General features: G+C 53.2%; 1 protein-coding gene across 3 annotated transcripts in view; it reads left to right on the top strand.

Moving 5' to 3' along the window:
• Window positions 1-13,524: 13,524 nt before the first annotated feature.
• Window positions 13,525-25,087, top strand: part of NFATC1 (nuclear factor of activated T cells 1) — a 115,616-nt gene continuing 104,053 nt past the window's right edge. For all 3 annotated transcript variants that reach the window (XM_062569872.1, XM_062569873.1, XM_062569874.1), the window contains exons 1-2: window positions 13,525-13,667; window positions 21,226-22,324. In XM_062569872.1, coding sequence (XP_062425856.1) covers window positions 13,550-13,667; window positions 21,226-22,324 — 1,217 coding nt within the window. In that variant the 5' untranslated portion in view covers window positions 13,525-13,549. The remainder of the gene's footprint in view (window positions 13,668-21,225; window positions 22,325-25,087) is intronic.

The following is a 25,087-nucleotide window of genomic DNA, read 5'->3' on the forward strand; positions in this document are numbered from 1 at the left end:
GTAATGCAGAGCCAGCTGGAGTCACTGATCTAGTGCGCAGTGGGGTGAGAGTCTCTCTTCTTGACACACAGGTAACTCATTCTGCCATTGCAGACGTATGAGCACGGTGAGCGATGGAGTTCGCTGCTGGAGAACTGGGGAAAGGCTCCTTAAAGGAAAGCCCATCATCTGGGCAGCTCCATCAGGGAATGGGGACTGTGGCGGTGGAAACTGCAGTGCTTCACACAGCTTCTGAGCAGCCTGGGAAGCGCATTCAGAAGGAAAAGGCTGGGGGAGGAAAAGGAAGCATGTGGGAAAAAGTAATTTTGCTCTTGAGATCCAGCAACCTCCCCCTCGCCCCCGCCCTGAAATACCTCGTTGCCCCATGTGGTGGAAAATCAAAATTTCTCTATGTGTCTGTATGAATTCAGCTCTCCACAGCTTCTGCCTCAGGTTTGCCAATGTGAAGGAAAGAATCTACTATTTAGAGGCACTGAATTCCTGCTCTCTCTGGTTACCTTGTACCTTACTACTTCCATCACAGCCACAGTTAGCAGAAAGAACAAGCAATTCCTCATCCAGTGGAAAGAAATCCTGCCCTTGCTTGCAGTTATGGTGGAAGAGCCCTCGGCCAAGTCCACGTGGTTTGTGAGTTCCTGCACTACCTAACACTCAGCGTGGAGGTGCAGTCCCCTAAGCACAAGGTGCTGCTTTGACCCAAGTAGAAACCAGAACAAGGCACCTGGAGCCACCCTGGGCACGCTGCGAGGTCCTCCTTGCGAGCTGGTCTTACTGCAAGGGGTCTAGGCCATTTCACTGCCCCTGGCTGTTCCTTGGCACCTTCTACTGTTTCTGCTTCTTTGTTCTCCTGCTCTCTGAGTAATCCGGCTGTCTGCATCCTCTTTGCAGCCTGCTCAGCTGGTAGCCGTTGACTCAAGCGCAGTCACATCTGCATGTGGGTCAGCGTCAGTGACTATAGTCAAGACTTCATTTTATTTTTATTGTATTTATTTTTAAAGATGGAACACACAAATTCCATAAGAGAAAGAGACTCATCTGGTGATCATGTGCAGAGAGTGACTGAGCAGCTGCTGGTGGATGATTTTTTGGAGGAGCTGAATTCAGCACATGCACTGCCAGTTCAGTTGCTGCAGAAACTCTGGAGGGAGGACATCAGGCAAAGAGCCCTCTAGCAACTCAGGGAAAAAAAAATGTAAAAAACAAATGCTTCTCTATAGCCTTCTTGTTACCTGCCATTCCTGTTTGAATCCCAGACATCTCCTAGCCCTTCTACTTTGCATCCCTCCTTTTCTGGTTTGATAGTGTTCAAGGATTTGAAAAGTGTGGGAACTTACCTATCCTCAAGAGAGGGAAAAGGTGAGAGCTGCTTGGTAGTCTGGAAGACAGCCGAATTAATCGGCGTCATAGCAGGCAAGTTTCAAAGAGAGAATCAAGCCCTAGGCAGGAACTAAGAGCTTAGAAACGTGAGGCAGGTAAAGTGGGAAGAACATAAAAATTTCCCTATTCTCTCCAATACAGCCATTTTCGTTACTAGTTGGAGAGACCTCCACTAGAAGTGACTGGTGATTTTGAATGCTACTCTTTTTAAGATGTTTAGTTTGTAAGTAGGAGTTTAATTTCCAGAAAATGCTAACCACTCACTTCACTCCCTCCAGTCTTTTAAGAGATCTCAGGTTGGTCAGCCAAAATTTTCAGTCAGAAAGGAATAGAAAGAAGAGAATGGGACCAACAAATAAATAATTGTTAGTGGAATCACATTAGGCACAAGCCTTGAGCAGAGTGCTGGAGACGCAGCTACAGGTTGTTCAGAGAGAGGGGAACGGCCACTTCACCCATTAAGAGAGCTACAAGGGTAGCATTTCTGCCTTCATCGAGAATGGATGAAAGTGGGGAAAAATGAAGGGTTACAGGAATGGAGAGGTGGAACTGCAAAGCACTTTCCAGCTGAAGATGAGGCAGGCAGGTGGGGGTAGAGTGGATGGGAAGGAGGGTCCTAGGAGCTCCTCTAAGTGACCTTGGAGGAAAGAAATGGAGCCTCTTTCTTGCAAGGAGGCAGAGTCTTCATCAGGACGTTAAACCTGTTAACTTAAAATCTTTGGTGAAGGGAGGAAGGCCGATGTTTAACTCAATGGTGTCGTTCACACAGAGTATCAAGGAAGAACTTTGCTTTTAACCTGGGACTTTTTCCTCCTCCACTTGTTTGAGTGGCACGTTTCTTTAGGGATTTCTTCAGCTGGGATTTACCCTTTTCATGTAAATGCAACATGATTTTTGGCTGTGCTCAGAGGTGGACACACTAGAAGTTAGTCAACTTTAGACTCCATAGCCATCACTACATTTTTTTTCTTGTCACTTCTGATGACTACAGCCTTAGGTACAAGCACATGCACCTCTGAGGGTAGGAAATTGGGGTGCAGCGACTTCTGCCCTGCTCTGAGCCCTGAGGCTCTGTGGGTAGGTATTGCTGTGAGTGCTCCCATCTCCTCCTCTCACCCCCTTACGCTGCCCCATAGAGGTCTCCTCCAGAGCCTGGTCACCTGTTCACTGCTTTGCCCTTCTGCCAGCACGGGAACGGTTTGAAAGTCTGTTCCTAATCCTACCAATGGAAAACACGGTCACGCTGTCAGACTGACTAATGTGGGACATAATTGACAGACATGAAATTTCTCAGCACAATATTACGATTGCAATCGCTGTAAATTGCTGCTGGAGTGGCAGAAGCAATGAGAGGGAGTAAAACTTTACAACTGTGCAAAGCAGCGTGATTTCATGTGCCCCCAGCTTTTCAGCCTAGCCAGAAGCAGCATCCCTACCTCCCTGCAAAGGCCTTCTCCTTCTAATTCAGAAGAATTCATTTGTTTTCAGAAGATGGAGTCTGCTTCTGTATGACTGACTGACACGTTTAAGTGAATCAGAAAGAATATCAAAAATAGACTTTTTTTTCCTTTTTTTTTTTTTTTTTTTTTTTTTTTTTTTTTTTTTTCCCCCACTATACCCTCACTTCTCAGAGGCAATTCCAGGAAGCCTCCCGTTAAACCTGAGGTTTGACCTGGTGAAACCAGAAGAGGGCAGTAGAAGCTAACAAATAACTACATGATCCTGCATCAGTACCGTAATGGTCTTCTCAATATCCAACAAAAACTCCCCTTGCTACAAGGCGCTCAGTACTTGCCTTGTAAAATTGTGTTTCAGAGGCCTGGGAAAGAAGAGTCTTTTTAAAAACCTTCGTCTTAAAGCTTTCAGGCTGAAATGACCGCGAGGAGAAGGGTTCTTGCCAACGTGGTCTTTGTCGAACTAGCTCATCCCAATACCTAGGGGCTGAGACGTGCTCTCTGCGCGACAGGCTGTTTTAGAAGAGCGCAGGGACTGAAACGCGGCGGCATTTCTGACCGCAGTCTGTCCGGGCTATGTTCAAACTAAGTCAAGTCCTGGGTGTTTGGCTCCTTCGCTATCTCAAGCGAGGCTGTAGTTTCCATCAGGCTCATTTGGGGTGAAGGGAGAGGGGAAAGCCCTTGGCGCAAAACTACCCCAGGTAACGATTACTGCGACTGTCTGTGGAGAGTGGCTTCAGTAGCCGCGGACTGTCAGAGGCTGGAGAGTTAATATCAAGGCCTGCTTTCAGCAGCTTTTTGCTGGATTTGCCAGACAGTAGTGGCCCGAGTCAAAAGAAACAGATTCCCATGCGGGTCAAATCTTGGTTAAAGCTGTTGCCGGGGCTCCGTTGTAGGACGGAGATGGGCTTGCAGTGCAGCATGCTTCATCCCGGCAAGATGTTCCCTTCCCCATCGCTTCTGAGTCATCGAAGTCCACGTGACTGCTCTGCCAGATGTGGCCGTGCAGGTATGTCTGTGAAACCATGTCCTGCCAGCCCTTTCCCTACCTGCCCCAGCCCTCCTTCACATCACCTCACTGACATTCATTCTTTGACCTGTCCACACTTATCCCAAGCTGACCTCTTAATACCCTGCCTTTACCCTCCTCTGATGTACCAGCGATACTAGCCTTCATGTCTGACCCGGCTCTTTCATCCACTCCAGGAGAAGGAGCATCTTTTACTGGGCTTTTTGCTGCAAGAACCCTGAACCATCTTCAAATTCTTCCTCAAGATAAATTTTCACTGTGAGGCCACTGAGACTTGCCAGCCATGAACTCCAAATGGAGGCGATGGCTCTGTGTATGTGCAATTTCTGGGGCCTCTTTCCATTTAATACCTTGCTGTTGGCATTTTGAGAGGTGAGGCTGGATACAGGAGCCCCCAGATGAAGGTGCTGCAGAGCTCCCTGCAGCCATGGACCTCTGCAGCCAGCATCAAGTGGAGGGGCTTGCCAGGGTGGGAGCAGAGGCTAAGCAGGAGTGAACACAGCTTTTCTTAGTCCTGCTGGAGACTGCTCGCCACTTCTGTAAAATCAGTCTGCATTTACTTATTGGAGTGCAGCCAGCAAAACCTGGAGCCAAATCCCAGACTTCCAGACTTGACAGTTTTGACTCATGTAACTTGAGAAACACTAAGAAAAGTGTTTCATTGTGGCATAGGTCTTAGGGACTGCTCCGAGCACCGATGCTGGGCAGCAGAGCAGCAGCCCTTCAGCTGGAGGCAGTAAATGTGAGCAGCTCTGACCCCCACAGAGGCACCTCTGCCTGTGGATTTTCTAGACCCCAGCAGAAGTCTAAAAGCATCCTCTGAACCAATTTTCAGCCCTCGTATTTGGCCTCTCTTTTCATAGTTCTTTTCCTCAGGATAAGGTCTTACACTTTCATTTTCCGTCTTGCTTCAGTAAAGGTCAGCTCTTTTCTTTCCTAGTTTCCTCCCATGTTACCACTTGGTGGATAGCTCCAGCCAGCCCGCCTCAGTAGTTGGGCGAGGTTGTTCTGTCTCTGCTGTAGCTCCTAGTTTGCTTAACAGAGGTGTTATTGCCCTGGGCAGCGTTTGCATCATCTGGGCTGTTTGGTTTTGCACACAACACGCACATTTGTGCGGAGCCTCCTTCTCACACAGCTGAGAGGCTTCTTTAATTTTGTAATTTACTTAGTGTACTTAAAAAGCAACCTGAAGATAAACTAAACCAGACTCTTAGGAGACCAGGAGAGTCCTGAAAGCAAAGAAAAGGAAAGGCTTCTCTTGTATAATCTTCATGGTGTCTCTTTGTTGCAGGACTTGCATTTTATATATCTGCATTAGCTTGAGATGCAATGGCCTGCTCCTGAGGCCTCAGCTGCAGAGCAGACCGAGTGTTTGGTGTCATGGGGTTGTGTTGTTTTGTAACGCTTGTAGCTTTGTTGTTGCACTGCAGCACAATTTAGAGCAGAAGAACCATGAGCGGTCGGCAAGGTGCTTTCTTTCTGGTGTTTTCCTTGTGATGAGAAAAATGACTTGTTGGCTTTGCAAAGCTGAGAGTCTGATGTTTAAAAAGCTGAGGCTAAGGAGTTCATCCTGAAAAAATTTTGTGGGGCCTTTGAAAAGTTCTGCTTTGCAAATGGTGCTTGCCAAGCAAACGCAATGACTTCATACATCTGTTTTTCAGAGGCTTGACTGAAGGATCCTGGATCCTGGGTCTGACCCCACTAATGTTTGCAAATATACCTTGTTCTAGCTGCTAGTGAATTCTGGCTCTCATATACAGCAACAGATGCAATAGAAGAAATGGGGTTCTTCCCAAGACTTTCTAGTCCTGCATACTCATTTGGAAATCAATTTAATGCATTTTAATTGCCTATTTTTCTCCTTGGTTTTCTCTTTACAGCTACACACCAGAAAAAAAATAATAAGCTAGAGTCTAGCCAGGCAGGCTGCTAATGAGGAAGCTTGACTGGAGAAGATTTTAATTCCCAACATTTGATTTTCAAGTGTCACAAAACAGGAATGCTGCCATTAGCTAATGGAACAAAAGCTTTGGGTTCATATGCCATTTTGCTTCCTAAAGAACTATACACTTAGATCCTTGCCCAAATTACAGAGGCTTGACCATCCTTTTCAGGATGCTGGTGCCCTTAGCCAAGCCATCCCTCTAGAGAAAACACCTACTGTACATGAACTATGGTGTGAAAAGAGTCAGGGAGATAAGAGCTGAGGTGTGAAGAGATGAAGGGATATGTTAGGGGCTCAGCCTTTTGGCAGGCTTTCACTATTCCCCTTGGTAAAGGGAAATTTCTGTCCCTCCCAAGCTGAGGGAAGGGCTTCTCAGAAGCTCCTCACCAGCGGGGCATTTCCGTGAGCAGGAGGATTTCACTGAGGTCCCTGGCATCCCTGGACAGCCACAACTAGCCGGGTTGCAGAGAGCTGTGCTGGGAGCTGGGATCAGGGCCGGCCACCGCAGAGGCACCCCGGGCTCTGTGGCTGCTGTGGTTGTGGCACCGCTGGAGTGACATGTCCAAAAGACTGCGCTGGCTGCTGGAGACCGCCAAGCGCAGGCTCTCCATCCTAACCCCGTTGTTTCCAATAGCACACAGTTTTCTGTATCTTTCATCTTTTAGGCTGAAAAGTTACAAGTTTCATCCCTGACAAAGGCCATTCATTTTGGAAAGACTGAGCAGCTCAACATTTGGTGAAAATAAGAGGAGAGCAGAAAGTATTCTGCTTTCCGCCTTTAGGTTGTAGCTGCTCGTTACTTAGTTTAAATCTAAAGGATGCTCCTCAACAGCACGTAGCCCCAGGTAAGCGAAAAAAGAAAAAAAATGGACACCCCATTTCACCACCTGGAAAATGTTCCCTTTCTCCCTCAGTCCCCCTCATCCCCTGTGCTGTCTTGTGATGCTAAAAGTACTAGGGAGAATTGAGGGGCAGGTGGGGAGGTTTAAGCAGGAACTGGTGTTTTCAGGTATCTGGCGCAAGGGGACATGGTCAAAATTGCTACTACAGAAGTCCAAATCCTAACTATTCATGAAGGTAAGCCCAGAAAAGTTTAAAGCAATGATTTTTTGTTTCCCAGAGTTTAATAAGATTACTGATTGTGCATCAGAAAAATGAGGTCAGTAAAAAATATACAAGTGTTGGAGTATCAATATTAGAAGGATAGAAAGTTGGGTAGGGAAGAAAGAAGTACAATAAATAGGACTGTGCACATGCAGAGCGCTAACAGGCAGGCTCTCCTGGGGCTCAGGGCTGGGACTTGCTCTGCTCAAGAGTTTTATATAAATGAGCCGGAGGTTGGATCGAATTGCTGGGTGTCCAGACGCCGATGACATCATGATAGGAGGGGAGGCTGCAGATAAATTTGAGGAATGCACCAGACTACAGGAGGATTTGGAGCCGCTGGGGAAAGGGGCTAATACAAAGGAATTCAATATTACACAGTGGAAGGTTATTCCTTTAGGGAGAACCAATAGCACATTTAAATGCAAGTTTAATGAAATAGAGCAGGAGGAAACTAATGCAGAAAGAGGCTTGGGCTCGTGGTGAGCAACGCAGGGATTGCAGTCGCCCCACAAGTACAGGGGAGCACAGCTGAGGTTTTGGGAATGAGGGCTGCCGCTGCAGCAGGGGAGCTCAGGGCTCCCCACTGGGTCGTGCAACCGGGATGCTCCCAGCACCAAACTGGGAGTCCGGAGCAGGCCAGCCCCCGATTACGGGGAGGGAGATCACAAAGGACCCTTAACCGTTGCCAGACGCGTGCCGTGAGCAAGGACTTGGAGCCTTGGCACCAGAGGGAGATGGTACAGTAGCACGTGTGCGCTTGACAGAGATGACTTCAGGTTTGCTTGGGCCCCCGAGGCCGTGGGTTGTGAGCACGGCTCGACCCGCAGCACCTGTGGCCTGATCTGCTCCATCTGGGTGTCATCTGGCTCAAAGGGGAGATGCGCTTGGGGCCCAGCTCTGAGGGAAGGAGGCTAAAAGCAGACTTTCCAGGGAGCGTAAAGCTCGTCAGCTTGCCAAGAGGGAAGGGAGCTGCCATCGCGGTGGGGGAGCCGCGTGACGCTTCCCGGTTGCTGACAAGTGCGAGCTCACGCAGCAGCACTGGGTGGTGTGGTGTCCCCACACGGCGGCCCCCAGGACTCCCCGCGATCGCCCGGCTCGAGCAGCCATCCCCCCTCATGGCTGAATCAGGGGGAGCTGGGGAAGAAAAGAAGTGCTTTGCACGGCCTGGAAGCGAAGGCGCGCTCGCCGGGGTGAAGGAGGTGCAAGCAGCCGCCCGCACAGCGGAGGGGAATCAGCGCCTACCACGGGCTTCGGCCACCAGCAGACACCACAAGCTTCACTTTTCCGTTCCCCTGGAGAAGGGGCTGCTCTGCTGCCAGGTTCAGTCCCCGTTTTCCAGTGCACCCCGTCGGGCTCTGCTTAGCCACATATTTTCAGGCGAGGCAAAAGTCTCGTCACCTCCCTCTGCACCAGCAACCAGAGAAGTCTGAAACACCTGAAATACTGCTGGAGCTCGAGTGTGTGGTCTGCCAGAAAACTTTATCACTGCTTCTTTGTAAGCTGCCCGTGCTGTACAAGTACTAAAAATCACCTGTTGTCTAATAATATTTTACAAACAAAATCAGTAAATGCATGAGTTCTTTTTAAAAAAAGAAAAAAAAAACAATCACTGTATTGCACATTTCATTTATGGTGCCCAAGAGGAACAGCAGAAGAGAAGAGCCCCGGGATTTTTTAGGTTGGCAGTGGTTGCACTGTGCAAGCAGAGAACCTGCCTCCCCGACCCTGGGGTCAGGCGAAGGCTCTGTGGCCAGGGAGCCAGGATTCAGCCTTCCCGCACCCGGCACCACGCGGAGCCTTCGGGAACGCGGCAGCCCGGGGCTGCGAGCGGCTGCAGCACCCGCGGAGCGCCCTGCATGCCGCCGGGCACTCCTGGCAGTCAGGATTCCCGGCGGGAATCAGAATCGAGGTTCCTGGAGGAAATCGCTTCCTTCTCACAGAAGGAGCACCCTGCCCGGGACTCAGCTTTTTTCGACGAGGCAAAGGCAAAGTAAAAGAAAGGAGCGCCAATGCTATGTGTATCCTCATGAATTTATTTCCCAGAACTGACATCTTTGTTTAATTCAGTCTCTGCTTTCTGTATACGGGCCTGGTCTGTCTTTATTTTAAAAAGTCAGTGTCTGAATGGGTGACTGTAGCTCCAGAAGGGTTTAAGGTCTGTTGCCTGCAGTCCTTGGCTGGCTTCCTAAATAGTCGTTTAAAAAGAGTCCACTAAATCAAAAGCCAGGTAAATCAACAGAGCACTCAAAGTCGTAATGAGACTGGTTATAAGGTAAATTACAACATTATTCAAGCACACAAAATCCCTCCTCTGGCATTTGTCCTGCTAAGTGCAATGCACCTTAAAAGTGGTGAAATGATTTCTGGCAGCCCCTCGAAGAGGCTGCGCCGAGTGTCTGCTTCCTCGCCACCTCTTTGCTCTTAGGGACGTACTGCAGCGGCTGGCCCCTGCTAGTGCGTTTGCTTGCCGGAAAGGCTGAGGCATTTGCAAAGCAGTGGGGTACCAGCCACAGACACTGCTCTCCGAGTGCTGCTCTCTCAATTCCCAGCGAATCTGGTTACCACTTTCAAAGCGCGGAACTAGCAAGACTGTAATTGGAGACTTGGTTTAGGGAGGTTTGAGACTTACTTACAAATCTTTTGTTACGATGAACGAAATTCCGGACTGATGCTGATGCTTCTGAAGCAGCCAAGACCCAAAAGACAGGAGCACAGACCCTAAGAAGCCCCACGCGCTGCACCACTAACCTGCAGCCTCCCAGGAGGAGGCAACGGCCGCGTTTTGGAAGAGTGAAGGAAGGTGCAGTGTAGCCTGGGAATACTGTAGCCACTGAATTACTCGGAAGTGGCAGGCAAACCATCCCTCTCAGTCTGTGGAGGTCCAAAAGAAAGGGACAGAAAAGTAAAAGGAAGGAATAACACACACACATGCACGACACAATATAATGTGAAAGTAATCTAATGTGCATGAATCAGTCTCTTCTTTGATTAAAACATCCTGTACAAATACTCCACGGTTTGTTTGTTTGTTTTTAAGGATAATAGTACATTTGCATGCAAGAGCTGAGGGTAGAGGGCAAGTTTACAGCCTTGCTTGCAAAGATGTATGGAAGGAGCAAAAGTGATCAAAAAAGCGCATATTCACCCCCGCGGTGTTTGCCTCTTCCCCTCCTGTGATATCCCAAGCCGTCCTCCTGGCAGCCTTGCATCTAACAGAGGACCAGCCCCAAGAGTCTATGCCACACGGCAGAGGCAGCAGGGCCAGCTCCATTCCCCGCTGCACTGCACTGCCTTCAGCCGAACCCCTCAGCTCTGGCTCTGGTCGGGTCGTCTTCCCCCAGGCGGGAAAGCTGTGCCGCACTGCTGCTGCCCCTTTCCCAGCAGCATCGTCTTAAAGGCTCAGGCATGCAGTCCAGTTTTCCCACGTTATCGGGGCCTTGCAGACTCACCAAGGATAAAAAGGCAGAGCCAACGGCCGGACTCTCCCCGGCAGCGCACCTAAGTGCTGACTACAAGCAGCAAAGGCTCCATTTTGAAGGGGGGTAGCGCTAGCCCCTGCTCGGCGTGGAGCGAGCCTGCTGCCTTCGCTCCCCTAGGCCTGGGGCACGGGGAGGCAGCACAGCCCCTCCGAGGGGTTCCCGGCGGCGGTGGGCTGGCGACCGCTGCCTGCGCCGGGGCTCTCTGCTCGGCCCCACGCCTCCGCGGAGCGGCTCTGCTGCCGCCCGACCACCAGGGATCAGGGCCGGCCCTGGAAAGACGGGCCGGCGTCCAGGGAGGCCAGCGCCGCCAGTGCGCTGGTCCCTGCCGTCCGGGCGCAGCGGCAGGCGGCCCTTCCCTGGAAGGGAGGACGGGAGGCCTCAGGAGCGCGGCAGCGTGCGGCATCCGCGCGGCCCTCTCAGCCCCCGGCCCCGGGCACCGCTGGAGCTGAAAGCAGAGACTTCTCTCTTTCGCCAAGCACCGGGGAGATGAAAAAAGTCCTGCAGGAGAGCTAGACATGACGGCAAAGGCAAGGGAGATCCCGTTTCAGTTCCCTGCTGACCTAGTGCTGGAGGTCACTGCAAATTTGCTGCGAATACTCCGAGGTTGTCTTTGCCCCCCCCCTTTTTTTTTCTTTTTTTTCCCCTTTTTCTTTTCTTTTTTCTTTTCTTTTTTCTTTTTTTTTTCCTGTGGAAAGAGTCGTAGGCTTGTGTATTGGAAAGTCGGAATTAATTAAAACCAATTGTAGCCATAGCAATTACGGGTAGGGTTTAGCCGTTAGATTTAGGAAAATGAAGAAAACAATGACTGCACGCCTGCTGCAGGGGCCGGCCAGGCGCGCGCCTCTGCGGCAGCGCAGAAGAAAGGACTTGGCATCTGGGAAGCGGCTTTTAAAAATGGCCAGGGCGCATTTGCTACAATAATCCACTGAAACAACAGCCGTCTAAAAATAGGGTTGTTTTCTGTACTAAGCTCCTTTTAACTTCGTTAGTCATCACCAACTCCTAAAATAAGCCCCGTGTAACAGTCTCTCCTAGTAGCGGCTGTAAACAAACTCGGGGCGGAGGGAGGCGCAGGGGAAGGGGAAGAGGAGCGGCGGCGGCGGCCCGGCCCCCGGGGCGGCCGCCCGCGCGGGCTGCCGCGGCACGGCGGGGCTGGGGCCGGGGCCGGGGCCGGGGCCGCGGCCGCGGCCGGGGCGGGCGGCGGCGGGGCCGGGAGCCCGCGCTGCGCCGCCGCCGGCCGGGGCCTTGGAGCCGCGCCACGGTGGTCTGGGCAACGGCATTAAACAGGAGGAAACAGACGGGGGATTCCGTCATTTCAGCGGGGAGCGGGGCAGGAGAGTCCCGGGGAAGAGAGCCGGGATAACACCCGCCGCCGCGGTGAGGGGCTCAGGCTCCGCAGGTGGCAGCGGCGGCGGCGCGGCCCCCGCCCGTCCCCGCAGGAGGGGCCGCCCCGCCGCGCCCCCTGGCGGCCGCCCCTGCGGCCCTGCGCCCCTCACCGCGGCGTCGGGGCTCGGCGAAACCCTTTGGGATGCCCGCGGGGAGGCTCTAACGTAGGGGGTTGTGGCGTTTCAGGGTTCTCTCTCTCTCTCTCTCTCTCTCTCCCCCCCCCCTCTCTCTCTCTCTCTCTCTCTTTTTTTTTTTCCTTTCAGTTTTTCTTGACAGAGAAGTGTCTCCGTTTCCCCGACCTGCGCGGGTCTTGCCTGGCTTGGCGAGAGGCAGCTTCCTCGCTACGCTCGCTGAACTTTTTTCCGCGATAACCTAGTAGCAGAACTTGCCCCGAAGAATCAGCTACGGCCTCCTGTTCCCCAGGAGCAGGCAGGGTTTCGTTTATATTGGGTTTATTTTCAACCGCATATGAGTGTCATGCACTGGATTTATGATTTTTTTTCCTTCATACACCACATACGCTAACCACCCTAACTCTCCGTTTGCTGCCGTCCAATTCCAACAGGAGAGTAAAGGTCCCCCTCTGCCAGCTGGGGGCAGCGGGAGGGCGGAGGGGGGAAAGAGGGGGGAGGGGAGCGGGCCTTTCCCCGCTCTGCCCGAGCCGGGTGTCACGTCGGGGGCCGGGACGGGGCATCCCGGAGGTGGGAGGCGGGAGGAGGAGTCGCTAAGCCTTGGAAACCTCTCTTTTCCCCCTCTACGAAGTGATGAGACGCAACTGTGTTGCTGAGATATTTACAGAATACTAATAAATAAAATACTAATAATAATAATAATAAATCTGGAGCGACTGAAACCAAGTCCTCCGAGTCTGTTAGTAATTTAGCAGAATGGGATTTTCCTTTCTCTCGCCTGCCAGTTGACGCTCTTTTCCAAATTTCCACAGCGGGGGAAGCCTGCGATTTTTTACATAATGATTTCAGCATGCAAGGCTGCCTTTTTTTTTTTTTTTTTTTTTTTTTTTTTGTATCTCCCTCTCTCTCTCTCTCTCCTTCGTCTTTTTCTCTCTCCCTGCCTCCCCCTCTCCCGCCCGTCTCTCCACTCCCGGACCCCAACGCGCCGCCCGCTCCCTCGAGCAGGGCGCCCGGCGCTGGCGGGCGGCGGAGCCGGGCCGGGCCGGGCCGAGCCGCGCCGAGCCGGGCCGGGAGGCCGCCTTGCCCCCGCGGCGCAGCGCGGGCCCGCGGCGGCCGGGGCCCGTCGGTGCCCGCCGGTGGCCGCCTCCCGCTGGCGGCCCGCCGCGCCGGCCCGGCTGACATCACGGGGCGCGGGGCGGGGAGAGAGCGGGGCTGGCGGCGGAGGGAGGGGTGTGTGTGCGGCGGGGGGGTGTTTTCCAGCTTTAAAAAGGCGGCGCCGGGCGCGCAGCCCTGCGTCAGAGCGAGACTCCGCGGCCGCGCACGCTCACGCCTCCCGCTAGCGCCCGGCCGCCGGCACCGCGGGCGGCTCCGCCGGGCCCGGCGCCCCGCGCCCGCGGCGGGGCGCGGGCGGTGCCGGCGCAGTCCCCACGCACACCCGCCCTCCTCTCCATGACCGCGCCGCGGGCGGGCGGCAGCGGCCAGCTCCGGCGCCTCCGCGGGCGCGGCGCCCTTGCCGGGGGCGGCGCGGCCCCGGCGCCGTCGGCGTGAAGGCGGGCGGGGGGCGCGGGCGCGGGGCGGGCGGCGAGGGGCCGGCGGCGGCGCCGGCAGCGGCGCCGGGGCTCCCCCGCGCCGCCGGGTGGATGCCAAGCGCTGCCCCGCCGGCCGCCGCCGCTCCGCCGTCGCGGGACGCAGCCAGCGGGAGAGAGGGGCCGGCGGCGGCCCCGCAGCGCGGCGGCACCATGAAGGCGGCGGAGGAAGGTAAAACGGGGCCGCGGCGCTGCGGGCTGGGCGGGCGGCGGTGTCCCCCGGTGTTTCCCCGCGGCCGCCGGGGGTTTCGCCGGCGGCCGCCTGCCAATAGGTGTCTCCTCGCCGGCGCCTCCCGCCCCCGGCCCGGCCCGGCGGCTGCAGCCCGGAGCGAGCCGGCGGGAGAGGCTGCAAAGTGCCGCGGGGGCTCCCTCGTGCCCCCCTTTTTCTCTTTTGTCTCTTTTTTTTTGGGGGGGGGGGGAGGAGGGAAGGGAGAGGGCAGGATACGCGCTGTAATTGGGAGCTTTTCCCCAGGAGCCGGCGGAGGGCGCGGGGCAGGGCGGGCGCCGCGCCCCGGCCGCCCCCGACGTCCCGCCGGCGGCACCGCTCGCTCCGAGCCGCGGTCGGCGTGGTGCCCTGCCGCAGCCCTGCTCCCAGGCATGCGCGGGGCTGGGGAGCGCTTCGCTGCCAGCGGGGGTCCTTTGGGGAGGGGAGGGGACATTTTCGTGCGCGGGGCAGCTTTTTGCTTTGCCTTTTATTTATTTATTATTCCGGCAGCAAGGACCCACTTTAGCCTCTTTTGTGCCAACTAGGACATTTTTCTTTCCCCAACGCATCGCTACTCAGCCCCGCTTTCTCCTCCAGTAAAACTTGTGCGCTCCTTGGCGCAGCGCAGGGCAGCAGCGCGGCGAGCGAGGGGCAGCGGGAGCTGCCCCGGGAGGGGGTGGCGGGGGTAGGAGGGTCCCCCCAGTGCTGCCTCCCGGTCCCGCGGTTTGCTGCTCGTCCGGGGGCGCCTTGGCTTTGCCCAGGCCGCCGGCGTCCCGCGGGGCACCGGGAGCCCGAAGCCCGTCGGAAGTTGCTGTGGGCTCGGGCTGGGTCACCCCCAGCCTGCAGTGCTCCCTTCCCCGAGTTTGCCCCAGGAAGGCTGGACGGGGCGCTCGGTACCCACGTCTTTTCTCCCCCCCCCCCCTTTTTTATTTTCTTTTCCACACAGATATTTCCACTCCCTAGGCTCATTTCAGTTGGGAGGATCTTGCCAATGCAAAAGCTGCTGCAAGTGCTGCTGTGACTGTGGTGCTGCCTTTAGGGCGTACGAGCCCCTTTTGAGATGTGTGTCACTTATTGCTGTTTTATTTAATAGAGTTGCTTGCAATGACCTTTTGCGCCTTTTGCACTCCTGGACCCTCGAGGACCGTGCGCCCAGCATTTTCAGCACGCTAGGCTTCAGGCCAGGCAGCGCACCAGCTTCAAAGCTTACACCCAGAGACAGTTCATGCAAAAAGCTGCAGTGGGGTCTTTTGTCAAAAAGAGATACCCCCTCTCTATTTTTGTGGCATTTCTCATGCCTGAGTTAAAATGTCGCCAGCCCACCGTGAGAGTTCGCTCCAATGTTGATGTATTTTGTAAGGGACTGAAAAAAATGAAGCCGGCCGGAAAGTGGGACCCAATCCAGGAAACACGTAGGGGAGCCCTGCGAGTTAGGATTGCTGTCTGCAAATTATGGTACCCTTTGACTGCTAGATGATGACAGTCAAGGCAAACATGCTGTTTCAGGTTTAGCCTGTGCAGAAACTCCGGCCAGCTGTCCTGGCTGACAGCTTACTGAGCGAAGCCTGGTGCATCACGCTCTTTTCTTTGGGTCCGGTCGAAGCGCAGAGTCCTTTGCATCAGAAAATGACTGTGGGTTAATGTGACATGCAATTTAACTTCTCTTTCAGGCTGTTTGACTAGAGCTGGAGTGGATAGTGTGCTGGGTCAGTTATCAGACCTGTGCTGCAATCAGTGGAGTTAGGGCAATTCAAGTTAACTATGGAGAGATTTGGGGTTGGCCGGAGTTGGCTCAGGAGACTGATCTGTTAGTGAAGCAAATGTGCTGCAACCCGTGGGGCTTTCCTTTGCCAAAGCGCACTGGTTTCCCCTCGGTGCTGTTGCCCTCCCCCCGTTCAGTGGCGCCGTTTTAAACCGGATTCTGAACTGGCACGTCACTTTTATTCCATCCCCACGTACTCCATCGCCTTGGTTATACGTTTCTGCGCATCTTTCCTCGCTCTTCCGGGTATGGCTGTCAGCCTAAATACTTTATTGATGGCGCTAATATTTATGCCGTTGGCAAATCAAACCGCCCGCAACCCACGCTGTAGGCCCCCACCATGGGGAGGAGCAGAGAAGCGTGTCCCAGATGTGGGGGTATTTCGGTGCTACTCCCACCTTCTCTGGGCACCCCAGCGGGGGCAAACCTTGTCAGCCACACAGCTGCAGTGGGCACACAGCCCCGGGAAGGTGGGTGCTGGACGCCATGCCGTGGGGCTGCCCCCCACGGGCCCCACTGCGGGGCTGCTGGCAGCCTGCGAGCCACCGGGGCACGTCGTGGCTGCAGCACAGCTCGGCCCTGTGCGGAGGGGAAAAAGTGTAACTGGCTTTGATGGAAAAAAAATGTGTTTTCCTGGCACTTTGTAATGGAGTTTTCAACTGTAAGCCTGGAAAATGGTATTCCCTGAGTTTATAAGGGAATGCCGTTTCCATAACTGCCTTAAAAAAAAATCATTCCTTTTGAAATCTGGCCTTAAATTCTGAAAGCTTGACAACTGCAGCGCTCCTTAGCTGCTGCGGCGGCGAGGTCATTTGCAGGCTGGAGGCTTTAAAATGGGCGTGTATAATCTGACAGAAGTGTATTTCTCAACAGAAAGAGAAATTTGTTTGCTCATTTTCAAGTGATTTTTTTAAAGCAGAAAAATGGTAAAAGGCAGCAAGCGGGGGAGAGGCACTGTACCTTCCCACCTTGTTGAGAGGGCAGCCCCCAACGACGGGCCGGAGAGGGGGAACACCCCGCGCTGCCTCATGCCATACCTGCCCAGGGGCTGCTGCAAGCCCCCCTCGGGGCAGAGCCCCGGCCGAGGGAGTTTCCCCTCCGCAGCGCACGGAGGACACCGACACGGTGCAAGAGCCACTTTACTGTGCTTTTTATAGCAGTTGGCACTAGTGGGTGCTGCAACTAAATCAAATAAATAAATTTAAAAAAACTAAAAACAAACCAAAGGCGAAGCCCAGAGCCTCATGGCTCGCAGACGTGAAGCGCTGGGGACCCTCGAAGGAGCACGGTGCGAAGTAGCGATATTGAGCAAACCGCGCAGATCTCCCCCGGGACGAGCTGCAAGCCCGGCCGGGCGGGCAGAGCGCCTACCAGGGGGGACGGGGGGGGATGGGAAAGGGAAGGGGGGTGCAGAGAGCCGCGCTCCTGCCCTGCGGTGCCCTGCTGCTGCTTTTCGCGGGTTGCAATCACCGCCGGGCGGGAGCAGGTGAAACCCCCTCGCTCGGCTGCCCCCGGCGAGGAGGGGGCTCCCTGCGGCGCTGCTAAAGCAGGAACCGGCCGGGGAAGGGGGGGGGGGGAGTAGACGGGGGCGGGCAGGGCAACGCGGCTGTTTGCATCGACCCGGAAACATCAACAAAGCGGGGGAGGCGGGTCGGCGGCGGCGGTAGCGAGATAGGCCGGCCGTCGGGCCGGGGTCACATTACCGCCCGCAGCGGCAGCAGCAGCGAGCCGCCGCGCCGGCCGTGCTCCAGCGCCTCGCAGGGGGCTGCGCGGAGGCCCGGCCCGGCTCGGTTCGGCCCGGCGCCGCCGGCAGCAGAAGCGGCAGCAGGTGTCCGAGGCGGGCCCGACGGGGCGGGCCGGGGGCTGCGCTGCCGCCGCCGGGCGCGCTCGGGGCCGGGGGTCGCCGCGGGCGGCGGCGGAGCCATGACCGGCGTGGAGGGCGAGCAGGAGTTTGATTTCGATTTCCTCTTCGAGTTCAAGCACAGCGACGAGGGCGGCGGAGGTGGGTCGGCGACCGGGAGCGGGGCCGGGGCCGGTCCCTCGGGCCCGGCGGGACGGATGTCCCGGGCGGCGGCGGCTGCGAGGCGCCCGGGAGGTTTTCCTCCGGGAGGCGGAGGAGCTCTCCTTCCCCGTGCCCTGGGAGCACGTCGCTGCAACCCCTGACGAGGAAACGACCCCGGGGAGGTAGCCCGGAGCGCTGCAGAAATGGGGAGGTGCCCGCGGGGGCGCCTGGCCCCCGCCCGCCCGGTGCCCCCAGGTGCGGCGCTGGGACGGGCCGGTCCCCACCGGCGGGCTGGGCAGCGACCCCTGCGCGCTGCCATCGCCCGCGTCTGCCCGGGGCTCCTGTGAAATGAGGGGCTGGTGTCTGCGCCCTTGCAGAGAAAGGGCAATTCAAAAACAGCACTTTTTAAATTACTATTATTATTTATCCCCTCTTCCTCCTTCTCCTCCCGTAAGTTGGAGCTGTTTAGGCTCGAGGTTTTTGCTTGAAGGTCATCCCTAAGCAAAAATAACGGGCCTGAATTTATCGTAGGTCACTCAGTTCCCAGTTCTCCTCTCTCTGCATTGCTCTCTTTCTTATGACTTTTGGCAATACTTGAGGTGGAAACGTGATGCACGAGGCTGAAATTGAGCCACAGAGGGAGGGGAAAAAAAGAAAAAAGTTGTCATTGTTTCCTGATATCGGATGGATTGTCACTGCCTCACTGGTGGCTGGTCACCAGAGGAAACTTTATATATAAGGAGATGACTTAATGCATTCTTAGAGCTAGCTGGTCTCTGTGTTTTGGTGCTTCATGGGAGCTTTTGCCTTTAAATTGAGGGAGGTTCCCAAATCCTTACTGGCATATTAGGACCTGCCAGGATGTGGGTGAATGTGTGGTGCTTGGCTTGCTCATTATCACCTGTTGCCCTGTTCTCCTGGACCTTTTGTGCATCCAAACAGTTGTTTTGAGCTTCTCTGCTCTTGGAAAGCTCACAGCTTTAAGAGCTTTGCACCAAGCTTTCAGATGAGTGTCCTGGTAATTAGACACCTGGAAACTGGAGGGGCCTCAACAAATTAAGTGCCAATATCCTAATGAGAAGAGTACCCAATTCCATTAGGCAGTTGTGAAAGCATGAATTTAAACACAGAAGTAGGATTGGCTTCATCTCTGGAAGTGTTAAATAGCTTTCCCTTTCTCTAAAACCCTGGTGAGCCACAGGTGTTCAGCACTCCTATTTAAAGAGAATAAATAGAAGCTGATGGTGTTCAGTGCTTTGCAGGATCTGTCCATTAAGGGTAGAAAGGAATGGAACTTATGCCTCGTGAAATTACTTGAGGGAAAAGATTATTTGATTTTTTTTTATTTTATTTTTTAATGCTGTTACAAAGGAAAAAAAAAACAACATGCAAAAGAGTGGTCAGAAAGCAAAGGGTCCAATTTCTGGTCCTAGTTATACTTAACTGTAAATAGGGAGTTGTCATATTTGGAGCTGTTGCAGACCTGCACTAACCTGCCAGATACCGGAGCGTGGCTCAGGGTGTGAAAATACCCCATAGCAAGTGTCCTGCTAGCAAGCTGTCTAAATTAGGGCCTGTTGAACAGCAGTGCAAACCTGAGCCCAAGCTTGCAGGCTGCGCTGAGCCCTTGGCCTCCGTAGCTCAGAGCCCCAGTAACACCAGTCAGGCTCTGCCTGGGGGAATGTGTTAGCTCCCTTTCATCCCTATTAGCGCTGCCAAAATACCCCGTGTAGCTGTGTTAGGTGATGTCGCTCCATGCCCGTGTGGCCACCTCTCTGCCTCCCTTCCCCCTGGAGACCGGCATTTCAGTTCTGAGTGTTTTATTCTTATTCCCCTCTGTGAGGAAAGGCGTCAGCCGGTTGACGAATGTGTGCGGGTGATGAATTTTGTAAATACGGAAGTCGGGGAGGGGGGGAAGAATGTGCTTTTTCAGTAGTTGTACTGTGGTTTTTAGCTCACAGACGAAGGACTTGGTCCTGCTCCTAGTTCTTGCTTTTGGGTGTTTGTATTTGGTGGGCAAATTTCTAAAGGCTGTCTGGAAAGCTGAGACGCCTAAGTGTATTTGGAAGGCTTTGGACCTTGCTTCTTTTGATTTCGTGTTCGATTGTGTGAGAAGTTGTATCACACGTGTTGTTTTCTTTTGCCCTGTAAAAGCTTACTTAAAAATATGTATTATTTACATAGTCCTAAAAGAGCGTATTCTTTGGCCCGTGCGTTAGGAGAGCTTGTTGCTTGGAGCGCTGGTAGCTGTCTTTATTCCTCCTCTTTTTTAAAACTGGATTCACAAGGCCAGGCAGAGGTTTTATATTGCACGTTAGGCCGGGGCTGGGGTTTTCCAGCAGACTTCAGTGCTTGAATTTTGCCCGAGTCGTCCATTGAGCCAGGGTTCGTGGTGTTTTTTCACACAGGTGATAATTACCCCTGATCTTTTTGTGAGAAGCGAAGGGGCTGAAGGCAGATGCTGCAGCAACGCCTGGTCTGGGACGTGGGGCTGGAGCTCCCCCAGCTGTGGGTGGGAGCAGAGCTGGGGCAGCCATCAGGGTGCCGCTGCCGGAGAGGCTCGCCGCACCGGGCCACCTGCACGTCCTCCACAGCCGCCGGAGGAAGCAGTGAAGGAGCTGGGGTCGTGTCAGAGGTGCCGGTGGACCCTCCCGGGCGCGTTTCCAAAACTGAGGTGGCACCGGCGTTACAGCTGCCGCGCCGCGTTTCTTCGCCCTCCCTCCCTGGGAAGAGGGGTGATGTTTGCGGTGGCTGGGAGCGATGCCGCCGTGCGGCGGGACAGCCAGGAAGGGGGGGTGATGCTGGAAGGAGAGGCCCCCCACACCCCCAAGGTGGACCTGGGCCTCGCCACGATTGATTGATCAGTCGCCACGGCCGGATTGCTCCTCTCCAAGCAGCCGTTTTTCTTTCCCCCATTGCTCTTATTTCCTGCCTTCGTCGTCGTTTGAGCAGCGCGTGGAGCTGCAGCGGGTTCAGTATGGTCCAGTTTCGTTTTGGCGCCTTTTGGTGTATCTCAAGGAACCCTCCTCGGTAAATGGCAGTGCTCAGTGCAGCACGCCGTGGTGGCAAACGAGCGTTTTAATGAAGTTTCAGTGGTTACGGAGTAGCAAGCTGTCCCTGCTGATCCCTCACCTGGCCTCTGCTGGTTAGGCTGGAGGATAAGCTGTCTCAGAAACCACAGCAGGTCAATAGAGCTGTCTCGCTCCAAAAACCTAGTTAACTGCAACCAGTTGGAAACTCGCTGTAATGGAAATTTCAGTTGTATATTTTTCTTCCTTTTTTATTATTTTTTAAACAGTGCAGTTGATCGTCTTCTTTGATTTGGTCTGCCTTCACTTTTTATTTTTTCCCTGTTTTACATATCCCAACTTTGCAGGGAGGGAATTGGGCTCACTTATGTAAAAGTGCGTGTCTCTTGGATAGTGCTGTGGTCTCTGAATGCTGAAGCGTTGTTTGAAGATGGAGTTTTGCTCTTACGGCTTACGTAAGAAGAGTGCCTTCAAGGCAGACTCATTCCTCCTTTCCTCCCCCCCCCCCCCCCAAGACAGCTTATTCTGCGCTGCCGAATTGCTGGTGTTTTCAAGGACGCTAGTCTGCAGCTTCTGATCTCCCACTGTGTGCGCGCGTCTTCTGGGGTGTTAAGGAGCGCTGTGTCTTTGTCTGTTGTGTCATGTTCCTCCATGTCAGCTCGGTTTGTTACTAAGTGAGTATGTATGTGCCGCACTTCATATCATTCCTTTTTGTTTATTTGTTTCTTCCAGAACACTATAATTATACATCTTCAAACGTAAACGCTGGTTTGCCTCTCAATGTGGCACATTCCTCATTGTCAGCTCCATGTCATGGCCTTCAGACATCAAATCCAGTCATTTCAGTTGTCCCATCAACAAATCATCCTGCTGGATATGGAGGACATATTGACAGCGGGGCCTCTGAATACTACCTGCCTCCAAACGTCAGACCTAATGGAGCTCCAGCACTAGAGAGCCCCAGAATCGAGATCACCTCTTACATGGGACTTCACCATAACAACAACCAGTTTTTCCATGACGAGGTTGAAGAGGCCATCCCAAACGTGAAGCGACCGCCGTCCACTGCCACGCTGAACTTGCCGAACATCGAGGCGTACAGAGACCCGTCCTGCCTGAGTCCGGCGAGTAGCTTGTCTTCCAGGAGCTGCAACTCTGAAGCTTCTTCCTACGAGTCCAACTACTCATATCCATACACTTCACCCCAGACCTCACCGTGGCAGTCCCCGTGCGTCTCTCCGAAGACCACGGACACCGAGGAAGGCTACCAGCGCAGCATGGTGGCCTGCACTTTGCTTAACTCACCGAGACACTCTCCATCAACGTCTCCTCGAACGAGCATCACGGAGGAAAGCTGGCTGGGGGCTCGCAACTCCAGGCCACCATCTCCCTGCAACAAGAGAAAGTACAGCCTCAACGGCAGGCAGACCTCCTACTCGCCGCACCACTCCCCCACGCCTTCGCCACAAAACTCACCGCGGGTTAGCGTCACGGATGAGACCTGGCTGGGGAACACCAACCAGTATACCAGCTCTGCTATCGTGGCTGCTATCAATGCCCTCACCACCGACAGCACGATAGACATGAACGATGGGATTCCCATCAAGTCGAGGAAGACCGCCATCGATCACACCCCCTCCATGACTCTCAAAACTGAACCGGCTGGCGAGGAGCATGGGACCATATCGCCAACAGCTGACTTATCACCAGAAGACTTCTCCAGCTTTCAGCATATCAGGAAAGGAAACTTCTGTGAGCAGTACCTGTCTGTGCCGCAGCACCCGTACCAGTGGGCCAAACCAAAGTCTTTGTCCCCTACATCCTACATGAGGTAAGGCACCCCAAATTCGAGGAGAATCCTGCTAATCTGTTTACCACTTGCTTTTTCTTCTCCTTCCCATTCCATTCTCCACTTCCAGCTAAATCGTCCCATCTGCTCACTGCATTTAACTGTGTGTTTTTTTGGTTTTTTTTTGTTTTGTTTTGTTTTGTTTTTGGTGATGCTGTCTCTGTTGTTTATGTGGTGTAACTAAGTAAAACCTTGAAGATATAAAAAAAAAAAAGAAGAAGAAAAAAAAGCACAACTGTTCCAGGAATCTGCCGTGTGTGGGTTGTAACAGGCAGTGTGGTATCCATTTCCCAGGAGACAAACCCCAGTCCAGGTGGCTGAGAAACGGTGAACCTAGGGGTGTTCAGAAACTTGTCAAGCAGCAGGACCATTGGGTACTCTCGAACCTTTGGTTTTACTTAAATAGTTCATCATGTCTTAATGTTTTTCTTCTTGCAAGCCCAAGAGGTGTTCGTGTTCCTATGGCTGCTGCCTTTTATATTTCCATTTTATAGGCAGTGAATACAAACAGAATAGGAATTTGGCTATCTTGCGCATTACTTCAGCTTTTACTTCACTTCATCTGAAATTCCACTTCACCCGAAAGCTCCTTATCAGTCGTCCTTTCCTATCTGTTGGACAGCGAGTTTTTTTCCCCTTTTCCACCACTTTAATCTCCGTCTGAAAAACAATCAAGCAAAAAATAAAAACCTTTTTTGTAAGCTGAAGATAAGCACTATATCATTGCATTTATTTATGGCAAAATGATCCTGTGTAGGAAACAACACAGAAGAGCCACAGTTCGAGTTACGTCTGTTATTTTCCTGTTCGGTGTCGGTTCTGCTCTTCGTTCTGAAGTCATCCTAAGGCTGTGTGCGCAGTGCTCTGTGGTGTGGGGAGAGTTGGCTTTCCCAGATCTGCTGCCTGCCCCCTGGTCTGGTGGGAGCCCCCTTTCCTCTTCTTCCCTGAGCGTGTCTGCTGTGGTTTTTAATTTTATTCTTAGCAAAAAAGCTTTCTCTTTTAAAAATTAGATCGGGCACACAGCTAAAACGCTTTCATTAGTGACACCTACCCTGGCGCTGCACCTTGGCCGTCCCACCAGCCCCTCTCTGCCGCTCGCCGCCTCCCGGGGCGGCTAAAACCAAGCCCGAGCCCCGGCAGCGCCGGAGGAAAGCCGCGCTCCCTCCTTCGGGAATCGGAGCCGCCTTGGAGGCTGCCAGCGCCTCCCCGCCTCTCTTAAAAAGCTTTTGAAGTTCTTCCCCCCAAAAGCGGAAAGCAGTCCGAGCACATCGGAGAGGCGGCAGGTTTGCTGGATTTGGGGTGGTTTTTTTTGTTTGCTTGTTTGCTTGCCCCCCCCCCCGCCCCCCCCACCCCAAAGGCTTTGCAGGGCAGTAAGGTGACAGCTGGAGCAGGCAGGCTGTTCTCTCTCGGTTGCAGAGCCGCGCTTAGGCGCTGCGCTGCAGTTGGTGAGCAGGCAGCTAGAGTCCCCGCGTGGACGTGAAGGCGGAACGTGCAGAACGGAGCCCCAGTATGTTGTGTATTCAGCCCTTTTTTTTTTTTTTTTTTTTTTCCACTGTTTGGGTCCTGTATAAAATGTGTTTCCTGGTTCGCAATATGTTTCCATGTGATCTCATTAACTCGTGCTCTAGGGCAGTTGGAAGTTAGTGTAGAAATGTGATTTTTAGTTATTTTACCAATCAGATACACTGACCGTGCTTCCTTCCACCAAAAATACCTCTGGTTTTATGTATATGAAAGAGTGCTGGGCAACCAAGCACAGACGTCAACAGGATCACAGCCTACGCAACAGAAATGATGTTATTTTAAATCTTTCCAAAAAAATTGGTTAAGAATTTGTCACCACAGATCTAGATTTTTTTCCTGTTATTTTACACATCTGTTCTATTTCAAATGCTAGGATTTTAGGGGTAGGTTCCAACAAACAATTCAGACTCCAAAACCCACCCGGTCATAATGATTTTGAGATAACCACATTTGATTACCTCCTCTGTATCTTCCGGAATATGCATTACAATTTTCATCAAAAGAAAGCGGCCTCGGAAAAATCACTGACGCCTTTCCTTGCTCCCTTTCATCCCACTTGGTTTGGGAGCAGGGGAGAATGGGTCCAGGCAGATCATCAGCCAGGTGCATGGCCATGCCCTTCTCCAAAAAAAGAGCTTTAGCTTTTTTATTATTATTATTATTATTTTTTAATTAAAAGGAAAACTGCAGTTTGTATTGTTTCTAGAATTGTTTGTGTTTTTCACTTATTGTAATTACAGCTCTGTCAGGTTTAAGCTTCGGGAGCAAGGGAACGGTAAGAGAAGGAAGTAATGCCCACCTCAACTGCAGCGGTCCCAACCCGTAGGCTTTCTCTGCCTGAGGTTTCCTCTGGCTTTTCCCAAGGCTGGCGAGATGGTCATACATCATTTCTCAGTACTCTGTAATTTAAAAGCTCTTCAGGGCAAAAATTCAAAGGCAAAATAGAAATACTGAGCTTCTTTCCTACTCTTGGATTTGAAGACAGTACTGACAACGCAGTATCTACAACTCTTTCCAAAACTTGGTTTAAAAAACAAGAGATTTTCATCATTAGCATGTCCCAAATCATTCTTCTTATAACAAAAAAGATTGATACACATGAGAGTGCCAGATTTCTGAAAATCTTGTACCCGTTTTTTGACTTCCTCTCTAGCTGTTGGGTTTGAATGAACGCAAATTGAGATTTCCCAGCGGCATTCCTTATTCACTGAAAAGTAACAG

The sequence above is a fragment of the Rhea pennata genome, chromosome 2 (assembly GCF_028389875.1).
Source record: "Rhea pennata isolate bPtePen1 chromosome 2, bPtePen1.pri, whole genome shotgun sequence".
NCBI lineage: Eukaryota > Metazoa > Chordata > Aves > Rheiformes > Rheidae > Rhea > Rhea pennata.